Source organism: Lynx canadensis, chromosome A2, assembly GCF_007474595.2.
Source record: "Lynx canadensis isolate LIC74 chromosome A2, mLynCan4.pri.v2, whole genome shotgun sequence".
In the NCBI taxonomy this organism is placed as follows: Eukaryota; Metazoa; Chordata; class Mammalia; order Carnivora; family Felidae; genus Lynx; species Lynx canadensis.
The window spans coordinates 54,933,036-54,957,709 of record NC_044304.2 but is presented as its reverse complement, the minus strand read 5'-3'; the positions used below and the strand labels follow the sequence as shown (position 1 = coordinate 54,957,709).

At 39.6% G+C, this 24,674-nt stretch overlaps 1 protein-coding gene across 1 annotated transcript in view; it reads left to right on the top strand.

The window, feature by feature from the left end:
* Nucleotides 1-24,674, top strand: part of CA2H3orf20 (chromosome A2 C3orf20 homolog) — a 91,047-nt gene that overhangs the window by 6,000 nt on the left and 60,373 nt on the right. The window contains 4 exon segments of the mRNA XM_032592360.1: nt 1,566-1,688; nt 9,086-9,232; nt 10,248-10,441; nt 10,443-10,519. Of these exon segments, the coding sequence (XP_032448251.1) occupies nt 1,566-1,688; nt 9,086-9,232; nt 10,248-10,441; nt 10,443-10,519 (541 nt within the window).

The window sequence follows — 24,674 nt, the reverse complement described above, 5'->3', positions numbered from 1 at the left end:
CAAAGCTGTAACTGGGTCTGGAGTAGTCTTCCCTTAAAGCTACAGCCAGAATATACCCCTTGCTTAAGGAAGCATTTCCTTAGTGATAAGCTGCTTCCTGCCTTTTCTCCTTTCCAGTACATACTAGTCTGCCTTGTCATGAAAGAAAACTGGACTGCTCCTTGATTTTCAGTTGTTGGCAATATTACTAAGTAAAACATATACAAAAAAGGAAAACAAATAATCTTGCCGTCTTTATTTACATAATTCCTATTTTTCATTTTTGTAATCTCCTTTTTGGTTCCCCTCCCTCCCTCCCTCTCTTGCTCGCGCTCTCTCTCTCTCTCTCTATATATATATACGTATATATACACGTATGTAAATATATATATACATATATATACGTATATATATACATGTGTACACACATATATATATATATATATATATATATATATTAATACTACAATTTTCCTGCCTCTCAGTTTCCTTAACTGAGAGACAAATGTTTGCCAACATAGCTATATATTTTAATAATTGTCGCTTTAATTCATTGTAGACTTTTAATGTTCAGGTTCTATGATTAACCAAAATGCTTAGGTTTTCAGTTTCCTACTATTAGTATAATATGCATGGCAATATGCAACTTCAGTTTCTATTGGTTAAGATTGATTAAGAGGGATTATTGGGGCAGAAAGTTTCAATATGTGTACAGCTCTTACCAAATACTATTTTCTAGATGGATTTTGCCTATACCAGCATGGTTGACTGGTTTTATCCCATCTTTACCAGTATTGGCTGTTGTCAGTTCATTTCTGCTAACTTAGAAGGTACTGAAAGTTATCCTGATCTTAACTTTTGTATCACTAGTGAAGGTTATTATTTGCACGTGTGCAGTCTCTGGTTATAGTCTTTATCTATTTAGGTCAGGTCTGCCATTTTCTTTAAGAATTTGAATGAACCATGATAAGTTGCTTAACATTTCCTAACAATTTCATGCCTAACCAGCGAAATGACCATATTTGGGTAAAGAATGAGTCAATGATTTGATGAAGTTTATGTAAGTATGATCACGATTTTCCGCCAGTGATGGGGGTGCTAAATTTTAATTCTCAAGTGGTCGGGTATCAAATGATTCTATGTGAAACAGTGTGATTCTGCAAGAGCCTAATTTGTTGTTGAAGAAGCATCTGATTTCAGTGTCCTGGATAGAGAATAACTGGCCCAAGTTTATTCCCTCCACCTAGCGCCGCACTTATACCTGCATTTGCCCTCGCGATAATACCATCACCTTCTGTGCTTGCTGCTCCCGGCTCCCTGTGCTGGTGTCATTACTCTCTTGAGGGATACTATAGTGGGGTGAGGGGTACCGTCGGAAAGGAATCTTAAAGATTCCCCTTAATTACTCTGAGCCTGCTCGTGCATTAAAAGTTTTTCTTCCAAGATGTGGTTGTTTTGTAGCAATCAGGGCACTTTAGAATATCTACTCTACCATACTGTCAGAACAAAAAATGTAATACTAAATTTTTGGTTACAAGAAAAATTGAAAAAAGTTGAAAAAAGAGTTCCTCCATCTTCCACTCCAGATTCCTCTGTGAGCACTCCAACCATGGGTGTGAACTCACCTTACCAGCTTGTCTACGAGTCATCTACTGGCTGTCTGAGCTTTTCCCTCTCAACTGGAAGGGAAGTCAAGAAGAAAACAGGTAACAGAGGATTCCAGCAAAGAGCTCTTAGCCCATCTTTGGGGGAGGGGGTGGGGGAGGGATAGAGGATTCCCAGTGCAGGTTGGTGAGATGCTTTGATTTAGTTTTCTGATAGGAAGGGTACATGGCTGTCCTGCCTGTTGGCAGAAGCTGTTGACACATTCTTTCCCATAAAAGTTGACACATCTCAACCCAGTCACTCCACAGTGCAGTCTCATCATTTGATTGTTTTTACGTGCCCTCTGTTCCTGGTGATGTGGTTCCCTTCACACAGGACAACATCCCTATCAAACCTATATCTTCCATCCCCCTCAGTATCCCAAACTCACCCCCTCTATCAAGAGAGAGATCTATGTTGCTCCTACTCACACAGCCAGTGGGGGAACGAGTATCTGAAGAGACGTATTTGGATACCAGACCTAACAGCATGTCCCAAACTGGGCTGATTCATGCAGAAAGAAGAGAAAGACATAGAGGGACCTGCTATCCCATGGAGGAGGACACACAACAGAAAGAAAGGCTTAAGACAAAGAACAGGTGCAGTAGACCAGATAGTAATAGCAGCAACCATGCAGCCGAACCTCAGAGAAATAAGTTGGGAGTGGAAATGGCAAGGCAAAGTCTCATGGAATTTCCAGTACCTTCTCCCCAACCAGCTGTGATGGCAGATGGTGGAATGGGTAGGCAGGGAGGACTGTACTTGCAAAGTAGGTGGTGGAAGGATCAGCAAAAGGTGGGAATGCTCAAAGATTGTCCAGTTGATTCCCACAGACACTGGAGGTAAGGCTGGAAGTTGAGAAGTTTGCATTTTATTTCTGACCCTGCTCTTGCCTGACTATGTGATTGCCTTCCTCCAGGCCTCATTCTCCATATCAAGCTCCTCCGGTGTCTTCAGTTAGTGAACAATGTTTAGTGAACAATTGCTAGTTATCAATTGCTAGTTATCACTGTTCTAATCCTGGGGGTATACATGAGGACTCTAAGACAAACAACACCTTCCCAATGGAACTGACATCTTCAGCTTCCTTGTTTGGAGTAGATCCAGCTGCCCCTCTCGTTTCCCAAGCTCCTTTACCTCTGTTGATGTGCTTTCTGTCACTGTGGTTCAATAACCCACAGCATCATTCCAGCATCCCAATTTATGTGGTTTTATTCTATCCACTCCTGAGCTGGCCCTAAATCAACAGAATCCCTTTGAGAGAAGACAAGTATCTTCAAGATAAACTGTGATTTCATGATTTTTCCTCCTAATGATCTTGCAGGTGATGCCTTCTGTTGGCCTCTTTGTCTGTCTGGCTGTTTTCCTCTGCTACCCCACCAAAATGTGATTTGTCATGATGTGCATCATTGTGACTAGATGTATGTTCGTGGTGTTGCATCTGTTATAGGTTCTTGATATGTTTAGAAATTAGTCTCATACATGCATGCCAGAATGGATGATTAACTTTCTCTAATAGTTAGTAAATGACCATGTAGACCTGTTTTGCCCAGGAATGTCCCAGTTATGCTTATTGTTCTGACATAACATTTAATGATGCCCACTTTCACTCTAAAAACTTTCCCAGTTTGTATATGTTGTACAGTTATTCTGGTTTTAGGCCACTTTGAATTTTGGACCTCTGCTCTCTGTTCATGCACATGTGCTATCACACCTTACCAACTGCCCCTTTTGCAGTTCTAGGACCAAGCAGACTTGGAGTAGACAGGCTTCAGGAGTTGAGTCTACTCCCTGAGGGAACAACAGCTATTTTTTGAAAGTAGCCCAACTTTACAGAAGGAAGAACCTGAGGAAGTCTGTCAAAAAATTGTTCCTGGTTGGAGTGAGAAGATATCACCCTCAAGGATCCAAGGCAACTAGGGCCAAGCCAGACATGAATGGTCAGACTAGAAGATGTTTCAGGAGGTCAGCCAGCTGCTAGCTGGGACTCAGGGCCAAGTCTCTGGTCTTGGGTGGCAGACGAGTGGCAAAGGGACCAGAAACCACTCATAGTGGCAGATACAGAGATGGTATCCAAGTACCAGCCAGAAAGCCGAAGAGTTGGCTGACAGTGAGGAAGACTTCATTTTGATGGCACTCAGGACCACAGCTGGAGCCTGAGCAGTGGCCCTGGCTTGAAACTCATTTTCATTCTTGAAACCAGGATGAAGTTGAGCCTACATATATTAAGAAAGAGCATGTGGCTCCAGTTGGGTGGGCAAGCAGAGGCTTCAGAAACATGTGACCTGAAATGATGCCTCTGGAATTTTAGTCATGGAGGACTATCTCCACAAGTTCATGTCACCAAATCCTTATACCAGCTGACACCTGCCACAGGGTTATAACTGTGAAATAAGTGCAATAAGCACCAAAACATTGCCACCCAGAGTTGAGCAGGCAGAAGAAAGAATAAGCAAATTTGAAGATAGAACAATTGAAATTATTAATCTGAAGAACAGATTTTTAAAAAGCTAAACAGAGCTTAAGGGACCTGTGGGACACCATCAAGGAGAATAACATACACATTGTGGAAGTCTCAGAATGAGAAGAGGGAAAGGATAGCAAGAATATTTGAGGAAATGAAAAGTCCCAAGTTGATGAAAGACATGAGTATAAACACCAAAGAAGTTTGACAGACTCCAAGTAACATGACTCAAAGAGACCCACACCAAGATACATTATAATCAAACTTTCAGAAGACAATGACAGTGAATCTGGAAGGCAGCAAGAGGAAAAGCAAATCATTATATGCAAGGCATTCTCAATAAGATTATCAGCAGGTTTCTCATCAGAAACTTTGGGGGCCACAAGGTACAGGGCTGTATATTCAGAGTGATAAAAGAAAAAAAAAACTGTCAACCAAAAATCCTATATTCAGCTAAACTGTCCTTCAAAAGTGAGGGAGATATTAAAACATTCCCAGATTGGCAAAACCCAAGGAAGTTCATGACCACTAGACCTACCCTTCAAGAAAAGCTCAAGGGCGTCCTGCAAGGTGAAATGAAAGTCACTAGGCACCTTGAAGCTATATGGAGAAATAAGGATATCAATAAAAGAAAATACATGGGCAATTATAAAAGCTAGTATTGTAATTAGTTCATAACTGTACTTTTTGTTTTTTACATGATCATTTATTTTAATTTTTTAAGTGTTTTCCTTTATTTTTGAGAGAGACAGAGACAGAGAGACAGAGCGCAAGTAGAGGAGGAGCAGAGAGAGAGGGAGACACAGAATCTGAAGCAGGCTCCAGGCTCTGAGGTGTCAGCACAGAACTCAACGCGGGGCTCGAAGTCACAGATTGTGAGATCATGACCTAATCCAAAGTCGGATGCTAAACCAACTGAGCCCCCCAGGTGCCTCTGTTTTTCAAAAGGATTTAAAAGACTTATACATTTAAAGAAAAAATTATTAGTTTAAAAGCTAGTATTACTGTAACTTTGGTTAACTACAAATTTTGGTTTCTACATGATTCAAAATACTAATACATTAAAAAAAATCGTTAGTTTATGTTTGGTGCATATACTAAATAAAGATGTAATCTTGTTGGGGCACCTGGGTGTCTCAGTCAGTTAAGTGTCTGACCAGCTCAGGTCATGGTCCTTGCGGTTCGAGCCCCGCGTTGGGCTCTGTGCTGACAGCTCAGAGCCTGGAGCCTGCTTCAGATTCTGTGTCTCCCTTCCTGTCTCTTCCACTGCCCTGTTCACACTTGGTCTCTTTCTCTCTCTTAAAAATAAATACAGGGGCGCCTGGGTGGCGCAGTCGGTTAAGCGTCCGACTTCAGCCAGGTCACGATCTCGCGGTCCGTGAGTTCGAGCCCCGCGTCAGGCTCTGGGCTGATGGCTCGGAGCCTGGAGCCTGTTTCCGATTCTGTGTCTCCCTCTCTCTCTGCCCCTCCCCCGTTCATGCTCTGTCTCTCTCTGTCCCAAAATAAAATAAACGTTGAAAAAAAAATAAATAAATAAATAATAAATAAATAAATAAATAAATACACCATTTAAAAAATTATAAAGATTAATCTTGTAACAACTGAAAGAGGTGGGAATGAATCTGTTAAAGGAGAGTTTTTGTAAGTTAAGCTGATAAAATTCAAATTAGAGTGTTAGAACTTTGGGATGTTAATGTAATCCCACTGTTTCCCTCATTGTAACCACAAAGAAAATAGCTATACAACATACAAAAAAGCAAATGAGAAAGGAATTTAAATATCTTATCACACAATCAACACAAAACAGTATTGTAGGACCTGAGGGACCAAAGCCATAAGGCATTTAGTAAACAAAAGTACAATGACAGAAATCCCTTGTCAGTAATTACTTTAAATATGAATGGATTAAACTCCCCAATCAAAAGACAGAGATTGGCAGAATGGATTAGAGCACATGATCCAATGATGTACTATCTATAAGAGATTCACTTGAGATCCAAGGACACAAACAGGTTGAAAGTAAAAGGTCGGAGAAAAGATATTCTATGCAAATATTAACCAAAGAGAACGGGGGTAGCAATACTAGTATCAGACAAAATAGACTTTAAATCAAAAAAGATTACAAGAGGGGCGCCTGGGTGGCTCAGTCGGTTGACCATCCGACTCTTGATTTTGGCTCAGGTCATGATCTCACAATTGTTGAGATCAAGCCCCATGTCGAGCTCTGTGCTAGGCATGAAGCCTGCTTGAGATTCTCTCCCTCTCCCCTTCCCCTGCTTGAGCATGCATGTTCGTTTCTCTCTCTCTCTCTCTCTCTCTCTCTCTCTCTCAAAAGTTTATAAGAGAAAAAGGACACTGGTATTAATAAAAGTTTCAATATGACAAGAAGATTAATAATTATAAATGTTTATGCACCTAATAACAGACCATAAAAATATCTGATGCAAAAAAATATATATAGCTGAAGCAAAAAACTGACAGAATAAAGACAGTTCTACAATAGTGGTTGAAATTTCAATACCTACTCACCATAATGGAAAAACAACCAGGCAAAAGATAAGTAAGGAAAGAGAGGAAATAAACCAATAGAGCACAACCACAAAACAAAACACATTCTTTTCAAGTGCACATGGGAGATTTTTCAGGATAGGCCATATGTTAGGCCACAGATTTTAAGTCTCAATCAATTAAAAAGGATATACAAAGTATCTTTTCGGACCACCGTGGGATGAAGTTAGAAATCAATAACAGAAGGAAAACTAGAAAAAAAACCACAAAATTGTGGAAAGTAAATAACACATTCTTAAACAACCACAGATTAAAGAAGAAATTGCAAGAGAAATTAGAAAACAGAGATGAATAAAATTAGAATACAATATACCAAAACTTACAGATGCAGCAGAAGTAGTACTAAGGGGGTAATTACAGTTTTAAGTGCTTACATTAAAAGATAAGAAAGACATCAATAACCTAACTTCACAAGTTAAGGACCTAGAAAAGAAGAAGAATCTAAAACCAAAGCTAGACAAGGTAAAAAATACAGATTAGAACAGAGAAAATGAACAATCATACACCAACAAATTAGATAACTTGCATGGAATGGATAGATTCCTAGAAACACAAAACCTACCAAGACTCAGGAAGAAGTAGAAAAATGTTGATAGATCTATAAATACTATGGAGATTAAACCAGTAATCAAAAACCTACCAACAAAGAAAAACCCTAGACCATGATGGCTTCAGTGGTGAATTCTACCAAACATTTAAAGAACTAATTACAATTATTCTTCATTCTCAAAGTTTAACAAAAAAATAAGAGAGAACACTTCTCAACTCCTTCTGTGAGGCCAGCATTACCCTGATACCAGAACCAGACTAGGACACTACAACAAAAGAAAACCACAGACAATGTCCTTTATGAACATTGATGCAAAATCTTCCACAATATACTAGTAAACGGAATTCAATAGTACATTAGGGATTATACAACATGACACCAAGAAGGATTTATTCCTGGAATGCAAACATGGTTCAATAACAAACTCCATCGCAGAGTGAAGGGGAAAAAAACCACATGATCATCTCAGTGCAGAAAAAGCATTTGACAATTCAACACCCTTTCATGATTAAAAACACTCAATAAACTAGGAATAGAAGTAAACTACCTTCACGTGGTACAAGTTATATGTGAAAACATAGAACAAGCATCATATTCAGTGATGAAAGATGGAAAGCTCTTCTTCTAAGATCAGGAACAAGGAAAAGGTACCCAAGTTCCACCCCTTTATATTCAACTTAGAACTGGAAGTTCTAGCCAAGCAAGATTGAGAGAAAAGGACATAAAAGACTTTCAAATTGGAAACATACAATTTGGAAACAATCCAAATATGTATGTTTCCATGTATCATGGAAACATACAACTGATATATTATATATATATATATATATATATATCCATATATATATCATATATATCCATATATATATATATATATATACTATATATATATTCCCATCCATGTTCCTAGCAACATTATTCTCAATAGCTAAAACATGGGAGCAACCCAAGTGTCCATCATGATGAGTGGATAAAATGTGGTCTATACATACACAATCGGAATATTGCTCAGCCTTTAAAAGGGAGGAAATTTCTGACACATGCCATAATGGTGGAAAGGAGCTTGAGGAACATTATGCTAAGTGAAATAAGCTAATCACAAAAAGATAAGTAACTATATGGGCTCTACCTTAGATGTAAGTTAGAATATCCAGAAACTCAGACACACAGAAAGGAAGGTGATGGTTATAGAGGGCTGGGGGAGTAGAGAATGGGGAGGGTTGTTACTGATTATATGGGTAAGAGGCTTTACTTACAAAATGAGAAAGAGTTATAGAGGTTAGGATGATAGTGGATTGTTGCACAGCCAGTGTGAAAAGTTATTAATATCAATGGAACTGTACCATGTAAAAATGGGGTTAGGATGGTAAATTTTTATTACAGTGATTTACCACAATATATTAAAAAAAAAAAAAAAAAAAAAAATGCAAGGCCTTAGTCCTGTCGAATAAACAACACTGCCCTCTGCAGAAGGCCCAAGATTAGCCCGCCGTCGGAAAGAAGTGTTGCAGCCAATTGAGGTTGGAACTGAAAAAGATTTCCCTGTCTTAATAATCAGAAGTGTCAAAAGGGAATCACTTCAGCATGCATGGCAGCCCCCAGGCCCAGGCTGTCCTGGGAAAACATAGCTGGGTACGCCACTCTGCCATGCCTGTTCCTAACACATTCTTAGTTGACTCACAGAGCAGTGTCTCTGGTGTTATAGTGACATGCCAGGGATTCCCATCCCCGGGAAGCAATGAATGAGCCCCCCGATTATTTTGACTATCAGGAAAGTTGCTATCCTCTCCCTGCCACCTCACCCCCATGTAAACATGAACGTCTTAAGAAACCATCCTCTAGAACCCCTCTCTACTTCTTCCTCTTCCAGCCACAGGCATATCAAAAAACCTTCGAAGACATACCCATGTCACCCCTCCAACGAGGACTTCGGAAACTCTGCCTCTGACAGTAGATGGAGTTCAGCGACCCCTGCCCTGAGGCCCGAGAGAAGCTGCAGGAGATGTGTCGCCTATGTGAGCGCCTGGGTGGTTGGGGGGCAGACGCGAGCATTGGGTATGGCTGCAGCTACCTGTGTGTGCATGACGGGGAATTCACGGAAGTGTCTGAGCAGGCCAGGAAGTGCCAGCTGCCCAGTGCCCCCAACGACAGTGACCAGTGATGGGGTGATGGCCATCCCTCATATGCATTAATGTCCTACGCTCTCAACACTCACAGTCCTTTTCAGCCCTCACTATAACCTGAGGGGAAGAGGGGTATGCCCATTTTGCGGAATGAGGAAACCAGTAGCCTGAGCAAGCAATAAGCTATTGCCGGAGGGTCCACAATTTGGGGACCTGACACCAGTCATTGATCTTAGCTCCTCACCTTTGCAGGGCTCCTTACACTTTTTAGCTTTGGCCTTGAATGTTATTTCTTAACACAATTTGTCAGATGTTTCCTACAACAGCAGCAGCAGCAGCAAAAATCCTCTCAGAGCAAACAAAAAACATTGACCTGGGTGATTAATGATATCTATGATTTGGGGTCCCACAAGTCCTAGTAAGTTAGGCTACATTTCTCCTAAAGGCTCAGACCATGGGCCATAAAGGATTTAAACCTAGCCCCATCTAAGGCATATGTCTTGGGCTCCCATGGGCCATCACTGCAAGCTACAGAACATGGGAGGATGGGAAGCTACCCAGTTTGCCCTTTACTGTAACATTCTGGATGGAAGCTCTTTCTTTGTAACCTCAGGAGTGGGGAGTGAGCAGAGTCCCCAGACCCTGCCTCCAGACTCCCCTTCTGTACTCAGTCCACTCCATGGGTCCTCATCCCATTGGAAATCAGGCAAGGAATGGGTTTCAGAAGGTACCAGGGCCTTCCCAGTTCTTCCTAAGTACTGCCTTTAGATGAGGGGGAGTAGGGTTGGGCACAGGTACTTTGGGGGACAGAGAAATGGGACGAGAGTCTTGGGAGCTGGGCAGGGGGCTATAGAGAGAGTGTTCCTGGTGAGTAAGAGCCAAGTGGCTAGAAGATATGTTGGTCTCCTTCCCTGCAGAGAAGCTGAAAGGGCCTCGTGGAAAGGGAGGAATTTCTCCTACCCCATGATCTTTCGCAACTACAGGGCAAAGATGCCCTCTCATCTAATGTCAGCCCCGAAAGGGGACGCTCAGACCCCTCACCCTCCAGGTGCTCAGACTTCCACTCCCACCCCTCACCAGCCTCCTGCCCATCAACAGCCTCACTTCAGCCAACCATTCTCAGGAGTCTAAGACATCTAAGAAGGTCATCAAGTTGCATTACACCTTCTGTGATGGGTCCTCCTTCGTGTAGTATCCTTTTATTTGCTGCTGCCCCTTCTCCCCAACAACTCAGCCCCAGAAAATTTCTGGGTTTGAACAGGCCTTGATTTACTTTGGCTTTTCACCTGACCAGAGAAGCCTGGTCACAGGTTCTTCAGGACATTAAGCATCTGTCCAGGTTCAGAGAAGGCTCTCTTTGGAGGATGTCTGGGTGGGAAACAGTGCATCAAGAAGTCACCTTGGAGGGGCGCCTGGGTGGCTCCGTGAATTGAGCGTCTGGCTCTTGATTTTGGCTCAGGTCATGATCTCATGTTTGTGAGATTGAGCCTCGGTTGGGCTCTGCACTAACAGAGTGGAGCCTGCTTGGGATTCTCTATCTACCTCTCTCTTTGTCTCTCAAAAATAATGAATAACTTAAAAAAGAAGAAGAAGAAGTCCCCTTGCAGCCCCGGTCCTGTCATTCACTCCCCAGTAGGCAGTGGGCTGGACCGATGCCCAACTCATTTGGCAGCAACGGCTGTGAAGCCAGAGAAGGCAAGCATTTATTCCAGGTTCTGCACTCTAGTTGGATGATACATGAAGAGAGGAGACCACTAAGCCAGACATTCTTGTCCCTTCTTTGTAGGAACAGATGGTGTGACTCAATTTAATGTCACAAAAGGAATTTGGTGGCAAAGCCAGGCCCAGGTTCAGGCCACTTCACCTCCATTTAGGGACCTCTTTCTGGCACCATTTTATGCCTTCTAGGATTGTTTCCTCCAGCAGGAGAATAGGAGATGGGGGATGGAAGGGAGCCTCATTAATAATAAAACCTCTAGGTACTCAGTGGCCCTACCTTTGGAGGAGAGGGAGCTCTCTGAACTCTCGGCTGCCCTGCAGCAGTCCCCCCTCACTTCATTTGGCCTCCTCTCCGACTGAACTGGGAATTCAGAATTTAAGCACCCTGTCAAAGGAGTCCTATTGTTTCTCTGACTGTAAATGAATCCATTCATCACACTCTGCTCAGCCTTGCTTCCAGTGAGCCTTGTCATACTGTACATGGCAAACTCCTTCCAGGGTAGCTGCTGCTTGCTTGGGTCAAGGGCTCTCCTTCCCCCTTTCCTTATTCTTCCCTGCCTTGAGTAGGATCGTCTTCCTGAGCCCCTGGAAAAGCTATGTCTGTGAATTCTGTTGCTATCAGCAGGACCAGGAGTAGGTGGGCTAGAGCACAGTCTGTTCTCTTCCCTGTTCCAGAATCCTGAGGTCCCCCTGGGTGAGACCACCCCAAACCTGCAGGCCATGCTGCTGGCATGCTTGACTCATATGCCAGAAAATAACCACATCCTGGCCATCAACGCATTTCCTCTTGGGAGTCCCAAGAGGCTGGGTTCTAGGCCCAGTTCTTCTTGGTGACCCTGCACAGGTCACTTCATCTCTCTGGGCCTCACTTCCCTTCATTCGAAGCTGAGGAAGTTGGACCCAGTGATCTTGATAGAAAAATTCTGTGTTACTGCGTTCAAATGGCCAAAGCACCCATGCAGCTGTTGGATCCCTTGGAAGTAGAGAAAATGTTTGGAAGATGTTTTCTGGGCTCAGCGATTAATTCTGGTCCCATGGAGATTGCTGGACAAAACCTCAGGTAGAAATGGTTCATCTGCCCTTGGGATGCCAAAGAGCTCCCAGCCCTGATTGGTTTGCTCTTTGTCAACACCAGACCCCAGAAACCATCCCAGTGTTCTTTTCATTTGGGTTTCATTCATTCCATTGTCAGCACCTCCTGGATGTCTTGGCTCAGCTACCCATTCTCCCCTCAAACTTCCCTCAAAACATTTTTTCATATGCACAGACAGACTCATCACATTAGAAACAAACCCTAATCACAGTGCACAGTGCTGTGCTCAGCCCTGTGCCCTTAAGGGTTGGTGGAGCGCTCAGAACCACTCTGTGTTTTTTTTTTTTAATATGGTAAAATATACATAACATAAAATTTATCGTTTTAACCATTTTAAAGTGTATCACTCAATGGCATTAAGTACATTCACAATGCTGTGCAGTCATCACCACTATCTAGTTTCAGGGTGTTTTCATCACCCTGAAAGCAAATCCCATGTGTCTGTTAAGCAGTCACTCCCCATTTCCCCTCCCCTGTAGCTCCTGGGGACCACTAATCTGCTTTTTGCCTCTATGCATTCACCTGTTTCAGATATTTCATATAAATAGGATCATGCAATATGTGGCCTTTTGTATCTGGCTTCTTTCACTCACATTAATGTTTTCAAGGTTCATCCACATTTTAATATACATCACTGCCTCTTTTTTAATTGACATTTACATGGCATAAAATAAAATATTTTAATATATACAATTTAGTGGCATTTAGTGCATTTATAGCATTGTGCTACCATCACCACTATCAAGTTCCACAACCATTTCATCACCCCAAAAGAAAACCCTATACCCATTAAGCAGTTTTCTGTTACTTTCTGTTTTCCCCTACCCTAGCCCTGGCAACCACCAATCTGTTTTCTATTTCTTTTGATTTGCCTATTCTGGGCACCTCATGTAAATGGAATCCTACAACATGTGACCTTTTGTGTCTGGCCTCCTTCACTTAGCATAATGTTTTCAAGGTTCATACATATTGCAGCATGTCTCAGAATTATGTTATTTTTATTATAACGTGTGTGTGTGTATAAAATTTGCTATATGGATATTCCACTTTTTTCTAATTCATTCATTTGTTTATGGACATTAGACTTTCCCCACCATTTGGCTATGAACATTCTTATAGAAGTTTTTGCACACCTGTTTTCAATTCTTTTGGGTCTATACCTAGGAGTAGAATTCCTGGATTATATGGTAATTCTATGTTTAACTTACTGAGGAACCTCCAAAAAGTTTTCCACAGTGACTGTGCTATTTTATATCCCCACCCACATGTATGAGGGTTCAGGTTCTCTACATTCTTGACTACACTTGATACATTCAATTTTTAAATTCCAGCCATTCTAGTGGATGTAAAGTCATATCTCATTGTGGTTTTGAATAGAATTTTTCTAATAACTAACAATTTCAAGTATATTCATATACCTTCTTTGTGTATCTTCTTGTAAAAATGTGTATTCAAGTCTTTTGTGCATTTTTTGATTGTCATTTACTTGCTGAGTTGTAAGAGTTCTTTATATATTGTAGATACTAGATCCTTATCAGACATATGATTTGCAATTTTTTTTTCCTATACTGTGGGAAGTTTTTTTCACTCTTGCTCACCCTCTTTGGTATGTGGAAGTTTTTAATTTTTATGAAGTCCAGTTTTTCTTTTTTTTATTCCTTGTGCTTTGGGTTCATATTTAAGAAACCATTCTCATGCCTGTGTTGTCTTACTAAGAGTTTCATACTTATAGCTCTACATTTAGGTCTTTGATCCATTTTGAGTTGATTTTTGCATATAGTGCATATGGTGATATAAGGCTCCAACTCCATTCTTTCACATGTGATTCCCAGTTGTTCCACCTCTATTTCTTGAGTAAACTATTCTTTCACCATTGAATGTTCTTGGCACCCTTGCTGAAGATTGTTAACCGTAGATGTATGGGTTTATTTTTGTAGTCTTTTTTTTTTTTAACGTTTTTTATTTATTTTTGAGACAGAGACAGAGCATGAACGGGGGAGGGGCAGAGAGAGAGTGAGACACAGAATCAGAAGCAGGCTCCAGGCTCTGAGCCATCAGCACAGAGCCTGACGCAGGGCTTGAACCCACGGACCGCGAGATCGTGACCTGAGCTGAAGTCTGATGCTTAACCGACTGAGCCACCCAGGCACCCCATTTGTAGTCTTAATTCTATTCCATTGATCTGTATGTCTTATTGTGCTCGTGCCACAGTGTTTTGATTATTGTAGCTTTATAGTAATGTGTTGAAATCAGGAAGTTTGAGTCCTTCAACTTTGTTCTTTTTTCAATATTTTTTTTGGTTATGTGGGGTCCAGTGCAAATCCATATGAATTTTAAAATAAGTTTTCCATTTTTTGCAAAAAAGATTGATGAAATTTTGATATGGATTGAATTGAATCTGTAGTTTACTGTGGGGCATATTGCCATGAATAAGATGAAGTCTTCCAATTCATAAATACTAGCCACAAATGATATGAAATGCCGTATGAACAACTATAACAATAAAAAGGAAATGAACAAAAGGAAATGATGCCATTTACAATAGTGTCAAAAAGAGTATTTTGATAAGGATTGTACTGAATATGTGTATTGCTTTGGGTAGTATTGATATTTTAACAATATTTGTTCTTCCAATCCATGTGCATGGAATGTTTTTCCATTTCTTTGTGTCTTCTTTAGTTTCTTTCATAAGCTTTCTATAGTTTTCACTATACAAATCTTTTACCTCTTTGATTAGGTTTATTCCTAGGTATTTTATGGTTTTTGGTGCAGTTGTAAGTGGGATTGACTCCTTGATTACTCTTTCTGCTGCTCCATTATTGGTGTATAGAAATCAACCAACTTCTGTACATTTATTTTATATCCTGTGACTTTGCTGAATTCATGTATCAGTTCTAGCAGTTTTTTGTGGAGTCTTTTGGGTTTTCCATTTAGAGTATCTTGTCACTGCAAAGAGTAAAGGTTTGACTTCTTCTTTGCCAATTTGTATGCCTTTTATTTCTTTTTGTTGTCTAATTGCCGAGGCTAGGACTTCCAGTACCCTGTTGAACAATAGGGGTGAGAGTGGACCTCCCTATCATGTTCCTGACCTTAGGGAGGAAGCTATGTTTTTCCCCATTGAGAATGATATTAGCTGTGGGTCTGTCATATGTGGCCTTTATGATGTTGAGATTTGTTCCCTCTATCCCCACATTCTTGAGGGTTTTTATCAAGAAAGGATGCTATATTTTGTCACATGCTTTTTTCTGAATCTATTGAGAGGATCATGTGGTACTTACCCTTTCTTTTATTAATGTGGTGTATCACGTTGACTGCTTTGTGAATATTGAACCAGCCCTGCAGCCTGGGAAAATACCACTTGATGATGGTGAATAATTCTTTTAATGTACTGTGAATTCAATTTGTTAGTATCTTGTTGAGGATTTTAATATCCAATTTCAGGGGCGCCTGGGTGGCGCAGTCGGTTAAGCGTCCGACTTCAGCCAGGTCACGATCTCGCGCTCCATGAGTTCGAGCCCCGCGTCGGGCTCTGGGCTGATGGCTCAGAGCCTGGAGCCTGTTTCCGGTTCTGTGTCTCCCTCTCTCTCTGCCCCTCCCCCATTCATGCTCTGTCTCTCTCTGTCCCAAAAATAAATAAACGTTGAAAAAAAAAAATAAAAAAAAAAAAAAAAAATAATATCCAATTTCATCAGGGATATTGGCTTGTAATTCTACTTTTTAGTGGGGTCTTTGTCTGGATTTAGAATCAAGGTAATGCTGTCTTCAGAGAATGAGTCTGGAAGCTTCCTTCCATTCTATTTTTTTAGAACACTTTTAGGAGAATAGGCATCAATCCTTCAACTGTCTGGTATAATTCCCCTGGGAAGCTATGTGGCCCAGGACTCTTGTTTGTTGGAAGGTTTTGGATAACTGATTCAATTTCTTTGCTGATTATGGGCCTCTTCAAATGTTCTGTTCCTTCCTGTTTCAGTTTTGGTAGTGTGTGAGTTTCTAGGAGTTTGTCCATTTCTTCCAAATTGTCCAGTTTGTTGGCATATAATTTTTCATAGTATTCCCTTATAATTTTTGTATTTCTGTGGTGTTGGTTGTGATCTCTCCTCTTTAATTCGTGATTTTATCTAAGTTCTCTCTCTTTTCTTTTTGATAAGTCTGGCTAGATTTCCTTCAAAAAAAAAAAAACAGCCTTTAATTTCATTGATCTATTCTACTGGGGTTTTGGTTTCTACATCTTATTTCTGCTCTAATCTTTATTGCTTCCTTTCTTCTGCCAGCTTTAGGCTTTATTTGCTGCTCCTTTTCTAGCACCTTTAGGTGTAAGGTTAGGATGTGTGTATTTGGGACCTTTCTTGCTTCTTGTGATAGGCCTGAATTGCAATGTATTTTCCTCTTAGGACTGCCTTTGCTGCATCCCAAAGGGTTTGGACTGTCATGTTTTCATTTTCATTTGCTTGCATGTACTTTTAAAAAGTGCTTCTTTAATTTCCTGGTTAACCCATTCATTTCTTTTTTGTTTTTAAGATTTTTTTTTTTTTTTAGCATTTATTCATTTTTTGAGAGGCAGAGAGAGACAGTATGAGTGGGGAAAGGACAGAGAGAGAGGAAGACACAGAATCCGAAGCAGGCTCCAGCCTCTGAGCTGTCAGCACAGAGCCTGACGTGGGGCTCGAACTCATGAACAGTGAGATCATGACCTGAGCCGAAGTTGGATGCATAACTGACTGAGCCACCCAGGTGCCCCCCATTCATTTCTTTAGTAGATTTTATTTAACCTCAATGTTTGAGGGCTTTCCAAATTTTTTCTTGTGGTTGATTTCAAGTGTCATAGTGTTGTGGTATGAAAATATGCATGGTATGATCCTGATCTTTTTGTACTTGTTGAGGGCTGATTTGTGACTCAGTATGTAATCTTTTCTGGAGAATGTTCCATGTGCAGTCGAGAAGAATGTGCATTCTGTTGCTTTAGGATGAAATGTTCGGAATATATTTTTTAAGTTCATCTTGTCCAGTGTGTCATTCATAGCCATTGTTTCCCTGCTGATTTTCTGCTTAGATGATCTGTCCATTGTGGTAAGTGGGGTATTAAAGTCTCCTACTATTATGGCATTATTATCAATGAGTTTATGTTTGTGATTAAGTGATCTATATGTTTGAGTCTTGCAAGTTGGGCCTAAATATTTACAATTGTTATATTTTCTTGATGGATAGATCCCTTAATTATGATATAATGCCCTTATTCATCTCTTGTTACAGTCTTTGTTTTAAAATCTAGTTTGTTGAAGTATGGCTACTCCAGCTTTCTTTTGATGTCCATTAGCATGATAGATGGTTCTCCATCCCCTCACTTTCAATCTGCAGGTGTCCTTAGATCTTAAATGAGTCTCTTGTAGGCAGCATATAGATGAATCTTGTTTTTTACCTGTTTTGATGCCCTATGTCATTTTATTGGAGCATTTAGTCTATTTACATTCAGAGTAATTGTTGAGAGATATGAATTTAGTGCCATTGTGTTACCTATAGAGTTGGTGTTTCTGGCGATGTCCTCTGGCCCTTGGTAGTCTTTGTTGCTTTGGTCTTCTTTTTTTCTCCACTCAGAGTGTTCCCCCTTAAAATTTCTTGCAGGAGTGGTTTAGTGGTCACAAACTCCTTTAGTTTTTGTTTGTTTGGGAAACTCAAGCCAGCATTCTTCACAGAGCTAGAATAAACAATTCTAAAATTTGTATGGAACCAGAAAAGACCCTTTATAGCCAAAGTATTGTTGAAAAAGCAAACTAAAGCTGAAGGCATATAACTCCAGGCATCAAGCTATATTACAAAGCTATAATCATCAAGACAGTATGGTTCTGGGTTCTCTAACCCAGAAATGGACCTACAAATATATGGCCAACTAATATTTGACAAAACAGGAAAGAATATCCAATGGAAAAAAGACAGTGTCTTCAGCAAATGGTGCTGGAAAAACTGGACAATGACATGCAGAAGAATGAACCTGGACCACTTTCTTACACCATACACAAAAATAAATTCAACATATATGAAAGACCTAAATGTGAGATAGGAAACCATCAAAATCCTAGAGGAGAAAACAGGCAGCAACCTCTTTGACCTTGGCCATAGCAACTTTTACTAGACATATTTCCAGAGGCAAGGGAATTAAAAGCAAAAATGAACTATAGGGACCTCATCAAGATAAAAAGCTTCTGCACAGCAAAGGAAACAATTAACAAAATTAAAAGTCAATAGAAATAATGGGAGAAGATATTTGCAAATGACATATCAGATAAAGGGTTAGTATCCAAAATCTATAAACAACTTATCAAGCTCAAAAAGCCAAAAAGTCCAGTGAAGAAATGGGCAGAAGATATGTATAGACAATTTTCCAAAGAAGACATCCAGATGGCTAACAGACACATGAAAAGATACTCAATGTCACTCATCATCAGGGAAATACAAATCAAAACCACAGTGAGATATCACCTCACATCTGTCAGAATGGCTAAAATTAGGGGCGCCTGGGTGGCGCAGTCGGTTAAGCGTCCGGCTTCAGCCAGGTCACGATCTCGCGGTCCGTGAGTTTGAGCCCCGCATCAGGCTCTGGGCTGATGGCTCAGAGCCTGAAGCCTGTTTCCGATTCTGTGTCTCCCTCTCTCTCTGCCCCTCCCCCGTTCATGCTTTGTCTCTCTCTGTCCCAAAAATAAATAAACGTTGAAAAAAAAATTAAAAAAAAAAAAAGAATGGCTAAAATTAACAACTCAGGCAACAATACATATTGGCAAAGATACAGAGAAAAAGGAACCCTTTTGCACTGCTGTTGGGAATGCAAATTGGTACAGCTACTCTGGAAAACCTAGTGGAGTTTCCTCAAAAAATTAAAAATAGAACTACCCTACAACCTAGCAATTGCACTACTAGGAATTTATCCAAAGGATGTAAAAATGCTGATTTGAGGGGGTACATGCATCCCACTGTTTATAGCAGCACTGCCAACAATAGCCAAATTATGGACAGAACCCAAATGTCCTTTGGCTGATGAATGGATAAGGAAGATGTGGCATGTATGTGTGTGTATGTATGTGTGTATGTATGTGTATGTATATATACACATGTATGTATATACACATGCATGTATATACACACGTGCATGTGTATGTACACATGTATGTATATATACACATGTATGTGTATATACATGCACATACATACATACACAATGTATTATTACTCAGTGATCAAAAAGAATGGAATATTGCCATTTGCAACAAGGTGGGTGGAACTAGAGTGTATTATGCTAAGCTAAATAAGTCAGAGACAAATATCATATTTCACTCGTGGAATTTAAGAAACAAAACAGATGAAAATAGGGAAGGGAAGGCAAACTGTAAGAGACTCTTAAATACATTGAACAAACTGAGGGCTGCTGGAGGGGATATGGGTGGGGGGATGGGCTAAATGGGTGACGGGCATTAAGGAGGACACTTTTTGGAATGAGCATGGGGTGTTATCTGTAAGTGATGAATAATTGGGGTCTACTTCTGAAACCAATACTACACTGTATATTAATTAACTTTAAATAAATTAAATTTTAAAAAGAAGATATTTTGGAATAAATTTAACCAAGGAAGTGTCAGACTTGTACACTAAAAACTACAAAATACTGTTAAGATAAATTAAAGAAGAATGAGATAAATGGAAAGATAACCCATGTTAATGAGGGGCAACTGATTTCTGGGTGTTGATCTTTTATCCTGCAATTTCCCTTTGCATGTTTCTAGGAATTTTTTTTTCCAAGTAGGCTATCTAACCTGTAGATGTAAAACGGTTCATATACTTCTCTTATGTGTCTCCACTTTCATTTCTGATTTTAGGAATTTGAATTTTCCTTTTTTTTTTTTTTTTTTTTTTGGCAGTCTAGTTACAGTTTTCTCAATTTTGTCGATCTTTTCAAAGAACCAACTTTTGGTTTTGTTGGTTCTTTCTGTTGCTTTTCTGTTCTCTATTTTGTTTCTGTTTCTGCTAATCTTTATTATTTCTTCCCTTCTGCTAGCTTTAACTTTAATTTGCTCTTCTTTTTCTAGTACCTAAAGTGGTAATTATGGTTATTGATTTGAGATCTTTCTTCTCTCCCTTTTTTAAAAAGCTTATTTATTTATTTTGAGAGAGAGTGAGCAGGGGAGGGGCAAAGAGAGAGGGAGAGAGTGTGAATCCCAAGCAGGTTTCACACTGTCAGCGCAGAGCTGGATGTCGGTCTCGAACTCACGAACCATGAGATCATGATGTGAGCTGAAATCAAGAGTGGACGCTTAACCGACTGAGCCACCCAGGCGCCCCTCTTCTTTCAGTGTGGGTATTTACAGCTATAAATTTCTCCCTGACCGCTGTTCTCACTTTATCCCATAAGTTTTTCATTGTTGTTGGTATATTATTCCTTTATTAGAAACTGTGGTGACACCTGGGTGGTTCACCTGGTTGAGCATCCAATTCTTGATTTTGACTCAGGTTGTGATCCCAGAGTCATGGGCTTGAGCCCTACATCAGGCTCTACACTGTGGAGCCTGCTTGGGTTTTTCTCTCTCTCCCTTTGCCCCTCTCACCCACTCATGGACTCTCTCTAAAATAAAAAAATAAATAAATTGTTAATGAGAAATTATTTCAACACCTGAAGACCAAACTACAACAGAATATTCCATAGGTTCAAGATTTTAAGACATTCTGGAAAGAGTTTTCTGTAAAGTATATCCTTTCTGTGGCATGGCATCATCATTCTTTAAAAAAGTTACTGGAAAGGCATCATTTTCACCATCACCTACATAAACCATTCATGTATAACTCACTCCCTCTTGTAACCGTTTGTCTACCAAAACTACATTTTGCAAATATTTTTTTTGGAACCTATTGCAAGAATGAGCATGATAATTTTTCACAGAGAGATGACGATTGCTATCAAAAGATGTTGGATTTATAAACATATTGTCTAACACATCATGAAAACTGGTAGCTTCTAAAACCCCATCCATGAAGACTGAATTTGAATCTGAAATAATGATACAGCCAAATTTATCCTTTTTATAAGGCAAAGTTCACCAAGGCATTGATGTCACTGCTCTTTTCATCTTTTCTTATACCTTCATCTCCCAAATACTTAAAGACTCTGCCCATAAATTCTGTCCAAAATCCTTTTCCATAAGAATCTTGTAGTTCCATAGGAAGCTTTTTCTCTGGAGCACACTGTACAATCCATGCATCGCTATTGTCATCTGTGATTATATTGTCAAAGTCAAAAACGAGCAAAGTTTCATGGTTCCAAAAGCAAATTTCGGTCACCAGTATTATTACTGAGTTCCTGTGTGGATGATTCTTTGAGCACTACGAATTAAACTGACTTAGTATTTCTAAGACAATTTTACTTCAGAATAGAGCTTACATTAAGCAGTCATGACAATCTTCAGTTTTAAACACCAGCCAGATTCTGACCAACATTACTCCTATTCTATATGCAGGGAAGAATGTCTTGTTTTGGAGCAAAGAAACAGAGACTTCATAACTCCAGCATTATTACAGTGGAACATCTGACAGAAAACCTATCAGGTCGCCTTGAATGTAGGAGTAGGCACCTAGTTGGGGGTCATTCCCTGTGAGGTGCATGTTGGAGAACAGGAGCAGCAGGCTCGGCTGGGTCCCCAGGGCTTCTCACTGACCTGGACCAGGTGTTGGCAGCATTCCTGGCCTCTGTGCCATTCCCATGGACTCTGTCCTCCAACCTCATTCCCGTGTCTTATCCTGTAAGTTTTGATGTGTTGTATTTTTGTTTTCACACATCTTTCTAATTTTCCTTGTGATTTCTTCTCTATCCATTGGTTGTTTAAAATGTGTATTGTTTAATTTGCACCTGAGAAATTTCCAAATATCCTTCTGCCATTGATTTCTAGTTTCATTCTGTTGTCCGAGAAGATACTTTCTAAGGTTCCAATCTTTTAAAATTTATTGAGACTTGTTTTGTGTCCTAACATATTGTCTCTATCAGAGAATGGTCCTATGCACTTGAGAAGAATGTGCATTCTGCTGCTGTTGGGTGGAGTGTTCTGTTAGGTCTAGTTAGTTTATAGTGTTGTTCAAATTCTGTTTTCTTTATTGACCTTCTGTGTAAGGTAGTGAGGTAGTGAAGTCTCCAACTTTTAACTTTTTAAGTCTCCAACTTAAAACTTTTTCTATTTTTAATCCTGTAAATTTTTGCTTTATATATTTTGGGGCTCTGTTGTTAGGTGTATACATGTCTATAATTGTATCTTCTCTAGGTATTGACCCTTTTCTCAATACATAATGTCCTTCTTTGTCTCTTATAGAAATTTTTAAAATCTGTTTTCTCTGATACCAGTATAGCCACCTCTGCTCTATTTTGGTTACTATTTGCATGGAATATCTTTTTTCCCATCATTTGACTTTCAACATAGTTGTATCTTTGGATTTCAAGTAAACCTCTTATAGACAGCATATAGTTGGATTTTTTTTTTAATTCATTCTGACAATCTCTGCTCTTTGGTTGCAGAATTTAATCCATTTGTATTTAATGTAATTGCTGATATGAAAGGACTTAATTCCACCATTTTACTATTCGTTTTATATATGTCATTTTTTTGCTCCTCAGCTCCTCTATTATTACCTTCTTTTGTGTTTAACTGATTTTTTTTGTAGTATTCTATTTTTATTCTTTTCTCATTTTCTTTGCCCCATATTTTTTAGTTATTTTTTTAGTGGTTACTCTTGTATAATGGACTTTAATAGTGTCTCCTAAAAATTTATGTTCACTAGAACCTCAGAATGTGATCATATTTGGAAATAGGGTCTTTGAAGGTAAATTAAGATGAAGTCATTATTGGCTTCCAATCCAATGACTTGTACCCTTAAGAAGAGAAAGCAGGGACCACAAAGAGGGAAGAAGACCATGTGATGACTGAGGCAGAGATTAGAATTATGCATCTATAAACCAAGGAATGCTGAAGATTCTTGGCAACCACCAGAAACTACAGAGAGGCAAGGAAGGATTCTTCTCCAGAGCCCCCAAGATCATGGTCCTGTCAGCACCTTGATTTTAGACTTCTAACCTCCAAAACTGTGACAGAATAAATTTCTGTTGTTCAGGTTATCAGGTTTGGCCTGGATGTTATAGCAGCCCCAAGAAACTAATACACTTGAGTATTATAATTGACAAGAAACTAGTTTGAATTAATACCAACTTAGGCTTAATAGTATATAAAACTCTGCTCCTATACAACTCATCCTTCCTCGTTTATGTTGTTATCAGAAGTTACATCTTTATATGTGCATTGAGTGCCATTAACATAGGTGTACAATTACTGTTTTGTGCATTTGTCTTTCAACTTATACAGGAAAAAAGGAATTATAAATCAAAATATAATAATACTGGTTTTATATTTACTTTTATAAACACCTTTACTGGTGTTCTTTTTTTCTTTGTATGGCTTTAAGTTGCTGTCTAGTATCCTTTCACTTCAGCCTGAAGAACTAGCATTTCTTGTAGGGTAGGTCTACTAGTGGTGAACTCCCTAAGCTTTTATCTATCTGGAAAGCCTTAATTTCTTCTTAATTTTTGAGGGATAGTTTTTTTCAATATAGAATTCTTGGTTGGCAGTTTTTCTTTCAGCTCTTTAAATATTCTATCCCAGTTCCTCCTGGCCTCCATGTTTTCTGATAAGAAATTGCCCTTAACCTTATTAAAGATCCCATGTATATGATGAGTCTCTTTTCTCTTGCTGATTTCAAGATTCTCTCTTTGTTTTTGGCAGTTTGATAATAATGTGTCTCAGTGTGACACTCTTTGAATTATTCTCCTTGGAATTTGTTGAGTTTCTTGATTGTGTAGATTCATGTCTTTCATCAAATTTGTGGAACTTTCAGTCATTATTTCTTCTAATATTCTTTCTTCTCTTCTCTCTCCTGTCCTTCTGGAACTCCTGTTAGGGATATGTTGATATGTTTGATGGTCTGCCATAGGTCTCTTAGGCTCTGTTAAATTTTCTTCATTCTTTTTAATTTGTGCTTCTCACACTGGATAAACCCAATTGATCTATCCTCAAGTTCACTTATTCTTCTGCTTCAATCTGCTGCTAAACCCAGCTAGTGACTTTTCATTCCAGTTATTGTACTATTCAGCTCCAGAATTTCTATTTGGTTACTACTTATGATTCCTATCTGTTTATCTCTTTTTCCCCCATTAATGGGAAACCCGTAAGAGGCTGAACCCCAGTGATAACCACTGAAAGTCTTCTGTCTGGGCACTACTGAAATTCCTACAGTAGCTGCCCACACCATGTTCCTATTTAGCTGAGACCAGTGCTTCTTGGAGTCACCTTAGTAGGAAATGAGCAGGGAAACATTGCCTGCTCTTCTAGACTGATCGTAAGGGAAGGCAGCCTGACAACATTAGAAATATCACTGGCTTCAGAATTCAGGTCCTGGTTCTGCCACTTCCTTGTGGTGTCACGTGGGGAAGATCATTTCTCTGGTCCTTGGATTTCTCAT